General features: G+C 30.9%; 1 protein-coding gene across 1 annotated transcript in view; it reads left to right on the top strand.

Moving 5' to 3' along the window:
• LOC111083498 (MKL/myocardin-like protein 1) overlaps positions 1-5,107 on the top strand; it is a gene marked incomplete at its 5' end in the record, with an annotated part of 19,264 nt that overhangs the window by 10,109 nt on the left and 4,048 nt on the right. The window contains one exon of the mRNA XM_022380070.1: positions 186-297. Within this exon, the coding sequence (XP_022235778.1) occupies positions 186-297 (112 nt within the window). The remainder of the gene's footprint in view (positions 1-185; positions 298-5,107) is intronic.

The raw sequence follows: 5,107 nt of genomic DNA, 5'->3' as shown, positions 1-5,107 counted from the left end.
CTGTGTTGCAGTAATAATGATCAGGCTTAGGTGATTGTCATGCGTGTTTTTATAAAGATTGGCTGATGAAAAAAATATTCTTTGAAACACTTTTGTCAAATAATGAACTTACAATACAAAGTACTTGCAGTGTTTTAACACTTGCTGATGTAATTTATTAAAGCTGAGGTTTTTTTTTCTTCTAGCAGAAAACTTTGCCAGCAATCCATATCAGTAATAATGATAACCAACGAAAGTCAAAGTCTATTAAAAGTCAAGCTGTTGATGATGTCTTGGAAATATTAATCAAAAATGGAGGTAAAGTTCCTTGCAATCCTGTTTATATGTATCATGATGAAATGAATGCATAAATATTTAATAAAATGTGTTTATCTTTTAGGGTCTATAAAAATTATTAGTTTCTTTTTTCATTAATACAGTGTATGCAAATAGGGGGAGGGGTGAAAGTGAGCATATCACGACCTTTTATAGAGCTATATTCAAAATTTAATTAAACTACTTTATTGTCAATATACACCAATAAACTTGGCATCAGAATATAGTTTATAAGTGTGATTTCAAAATGAAATATTTAAATCTCAATCGTAACTTCTCCATTTCTTTACTTCAAATTGCCCATTTTGTATATTTTTCTTTACCTGTGATTTCATGAGTAACACATATTACACACTTACAGTATAGATATTGTTAACACATAACCTAAAATCTCCAATTTTCTTGCATTACTGAGATATAACCCAGAAATTGAAACTCACATGCCACACCCTCCTAACTCTTTTTGAAATTTGCTATTGGCTTATTCATAAAGTAAAGGGAAGATTTTATTTTAATGAATTTTTTGTTTGGCTTTCCTGTTTTGATGACAGTTTATAAATTATTAGTCATACCATTTCATTGACATCAGCAGGAAGTCTGAAGGCTTATAACACTAAAAACTGGATGTCGATACTCGTGGTGAGGACAACTCAGCATTTGTAACTTTGTTGTTAACAGCAAACAAAAACAGTCTAATTCTTTGATATTGCCGAGTCACCTCAATCAACCAACATAATCATTTTAACCCACTTGTAGTTTAATTAGAAAGCCAGTTAAATCATAATAGTTATGGAACTTTGTATTGTGTTCTAAATTCCATATACGAAATGAATAAACTTTTATCAAGACTTTTGTAGCAAAAAAATGGTACATGACCTATACGTTAGTACTAAATTTCTTGTTTTTTTATGTGAATTTTTTATTTATTGTTATATAAGTAACTAAAGGGGAAAAAGTTAAACATGCTAGGAAATTTAAATGGAAAAAAACAATCTTTGATTTGCTCCTGTATGATGGAGTTCAGTACTTTGTTTACCATAACTTGCATGGCATGTTGTTGCCAGGTCAGTTATTGCTTTCTTATACTAGCTTAGTAGCTATATGGTTCAAAGAGCTATCAAATAATAAAATTAAATGAAAGCAGTAGTAAAAAGGTTCGAGGACTGGTGATGTTGTGATAAATAACTATAATTGTCTTCAACAATTTGTAGTGATTTTAGAGAACAAGAAATATAGTAATTTATGACTTTACTACAGTTAGTGTAACGGTAGAGAAAATAAAGTATAAAGTTTTAGCAAAACTGTTTTCATGTTCATTTAAGAGGTTCTAGAGCAGTGGTCGGCAACCTTTTTTGATCGTGGGTCAATTATTATTTTTTCAAATTTAGCATTGTGTTGGGTCAGTGATAGTCATATAATTCTTAATACTGGTACAGGTATTTAAATGTGTATGTTTATTTACATACAACAAATAAAATTAATTATTTGCAAAGATGATTCAGTCACCAAATACATTTAACAACAAAAATAATCAGTTCTTGACTGATTTTGTAACACATAATTTAACAACATTTTTACATGTTCAGTCTCAGCCATGTGAGTATCGAGGTGATGTTATTCAGTGATGGCAGTGAAAAAGAAACGAAGCAACTTATGTAGCCTGCACGTCTGTTCTGTTGTCACAAATAAAACATTACCGTCACTTATATATATAACCTGAAACTCTTATTTATCTGTAAATATAAATAATTTGCCATATTCTCACCTCAAAACCTATAAAAACACCAAAATTATATTACACACAACACTTTCTGCCAGACAAGCAAGGAATTTCTCGGCTAATAACAGCACAACAATACACCTGAAGCGTTACGATCAAAAGTTTTATCACAGATAGTTTGACCAGCTTTAATATTTTTACCTAAAATTGATCTTACAATTCTCTGTAGCCGTGACACTTTCCCTTCTTTCATTTAATATCTTTGTTCTTTTCACATATCAGAGAAATTTGAACTGAGCAATGATTGTGCCCTCACGTGTTGCAACGGTGAAGCCAACTTTAGGAGGGTCACCAAGTGACCCGCGAATCATAGGTTGCCGACCACTGTTCTAGAGTTTATGTAAATGAAATATGAAAAGTGTAAGGAACGAAGTATTTTTATTTATTATTAACATAAAAATCACGTTGCTCTCAGAGTAGTCCGAGTCTGACTTACCCAGCATATGTACGGATAGATCTTTAGAAGAAATATTTTATTGAAAATTTTGACTTTTTTTGTGTACATCTTACTATAATGGATGTAGCGTGTGTGTAACCAAAACTCTTGTGCCATCTGTTGAATGACACCACAAACAAAAATCCATAAAAAATTTTACACTTTGGGTATTCAATATTCAGATACTTAGAAAAATAATTGTGGTATGTGCAATAACTATTTCTTTATAGTGAACACACTTTTACATAAAAGTACTCTCCTCACAATGAGAACTCGAGTTTCACTAGGACTGTATGTGAGGGTTTGATTATGTCTTTATTAATGTAATTTTTAAATGTAGTATTGAGAAACTTGGAGTTCTTAAAAAAACTATTATTTTTTCAAAAACAAACATTACCACTTTTAATATATAAAAACATTACAGTTTATATCGGTAAAACTTATGAATATTTTGAGCTCTGAACATTAAATCATTTTGATGTAACGAGTTGCGCATGACTGTAGAGCATAATCCACACTCTTTTCCCATGCAGTACTTGTAATGTTTACTAAAACCTTACCAAGTTTTGTAAATTGACACTGAACATAATTTGCATACAGGTTTGGTCCAACAGACCAACCCCATGCATTATTTGAGTGTGTGTGTATATATGTCAATTACTTAGTTTTGAACAAATAATTTCATTGAAGTGTATTGAATGATCCCCTTCTCATTTTGTTGTTTGAACTAAGTCCATAAAATCATGATCTTTTTATCAGATCAGCTAAATTGCTTTTGAAAATATATGAAAAGAACCTAATATAATGTGGTGGTATTCTCTGCAACTTTTATAGGGCCAAAACCTGACATTTTACTTTGAACAACAGTGAACTTAAATGTACAAGATCATGGGAATATACCTTTCTAATATTAATGATATGAAAAATGGTATTAGGTGTTTGTGTTTGGAATTATAATGCAAAATGTATTTGCATCATATTTGTAACATTCACCAATAAATCAAATTTCCCACACAAGAGAAGGAAGATCAGTGTCATATGTTACTGTATAAAGTACACAGGCACAATACAACAGTTCCGGGGTCTGGTTTTTGATTGTGTGTTTTTAAAAAATCCTGATATTATAGGTTATTACTGATGGAATCACTAAACATCTTTTTAAAATTAGTAACAAGTTATAGTTGTCCCCATTTTAAACTTTTCATTAGTTTTCCACCCTATTGGTCCTTTGAAACTGTTCTAGCAGACAAATGCTGGAGAGAAATAAAATCTTCTCTTCTTTTAAGATAAGTTGGTACAGTTTATGAATTTGATGTTAATGTAAGTTACTATAAAAATACAGGAATAATATCTAGGATATGAACTTTATTATCTGTTTGAAAAAATTAGCACACTTTTCTATCATTATGTATGTGAAAATCCCCAAATTTCTATAAAAATGGAACTTCCTTTATCAACTTTTCAGATATCCACCATTTTCAACAGCTAATATATCACTGTTTGTTTGTCAGAATTTCATCAACCTTTTTTGTTTAAATTGAGTTTCTGTATCAGAGAATAAATATGGCATTTTACATGCAGACTTATGGTCTTCCTATTGCTTTTTTTACCAAGTATGAGTAGGGTGTTAGTCTGTGTCCAATAAAAACCATCAAAGTTAGAGCCAAGAATACTGCCAAATTACTAATACCATTTTTTTTACAATTGTCGTAAGATATAATACTAGATAAAGAATGTAGTGTTTAAAAATGTGTTACGATAAGTATAACTGTAATTCTTCTTCTCCTGGTTTAAAAGGCACACACGCTGTAACAGTACCGTTTTTGTTCAGTCATTGTGATAATTGTTTTACAAAATAATATTGGATGTTTCCAAGATCACCAAGGCTACTGTAGTATCATAGAAAGAACTTCTTATTAAACATTACCCCCTAAAGAAGTTACCATAAATACCTAAAGGTTTTATTGCAAGCTGTTAATTTTCTGTTTAAAAGTGCTGTCACAACCACCACTTCAGACAATGATTTAGCATTTATTGAGCAGATGAAGCACATTCTTTGGACTTGACGGCTAAATTTACAAGGCTAATGTTCCACAGCCTAATTCTATGTATATGGTGCTATCTCTTCTAATCATTGAAGTACCTTTCATTAATATCATGATCTGTTTTCAAAGCATAGTTAACCCCTTCTTCACCGTATCAGTGTTTAGAACATATGCTGTTACTAATTCCAGTTCTATGTGACATTGCCTCAAATTTCCAGTTGATGTCTTGAAAAATCAGAATAGAAAACCACGATCGATATCATACTGAAATTCCGAAAATTCCCACACCTATGGGCCTGAATCTTTTTAAGCACGTAACAATGCCTGTACTTGTGGACATCCTTTGATAAGGGTTTTTTAACTGATTTCAGTGGTATATGGTTTATAGGACCTCCAATAAAATATAAACTTTTTAATACTTTGTCACATTTCATCATTTTCTGTGAATACCTAGTGACAACAATATAATCTAACACTTGTGTGTAAGTATTAATTAAATATGTCAACATTACAGGTATTGTTACTGTTATA

This window comes from Limulus polyphemus, unplaced genomic scaffold (genome assembly GCF_000517525.1).
Source record: "Limulus polyphemus unplaced genomic scaffold, Limulus_polyphemus-2.1.2 Scaffold9855, whole genome shotgun sequence".
Lineage (NCBI taxonomy): Eukaryota > Metazoa > Arthropoda > Merostomata > Xiphosura > Limulidae > Limulus > Limulus polyphemus.
The sequence above is the reverse complement of the archived record's forward strand: the minus strand, read 5'-3'. Positions and strand labels throughout refer to the sequence as shown.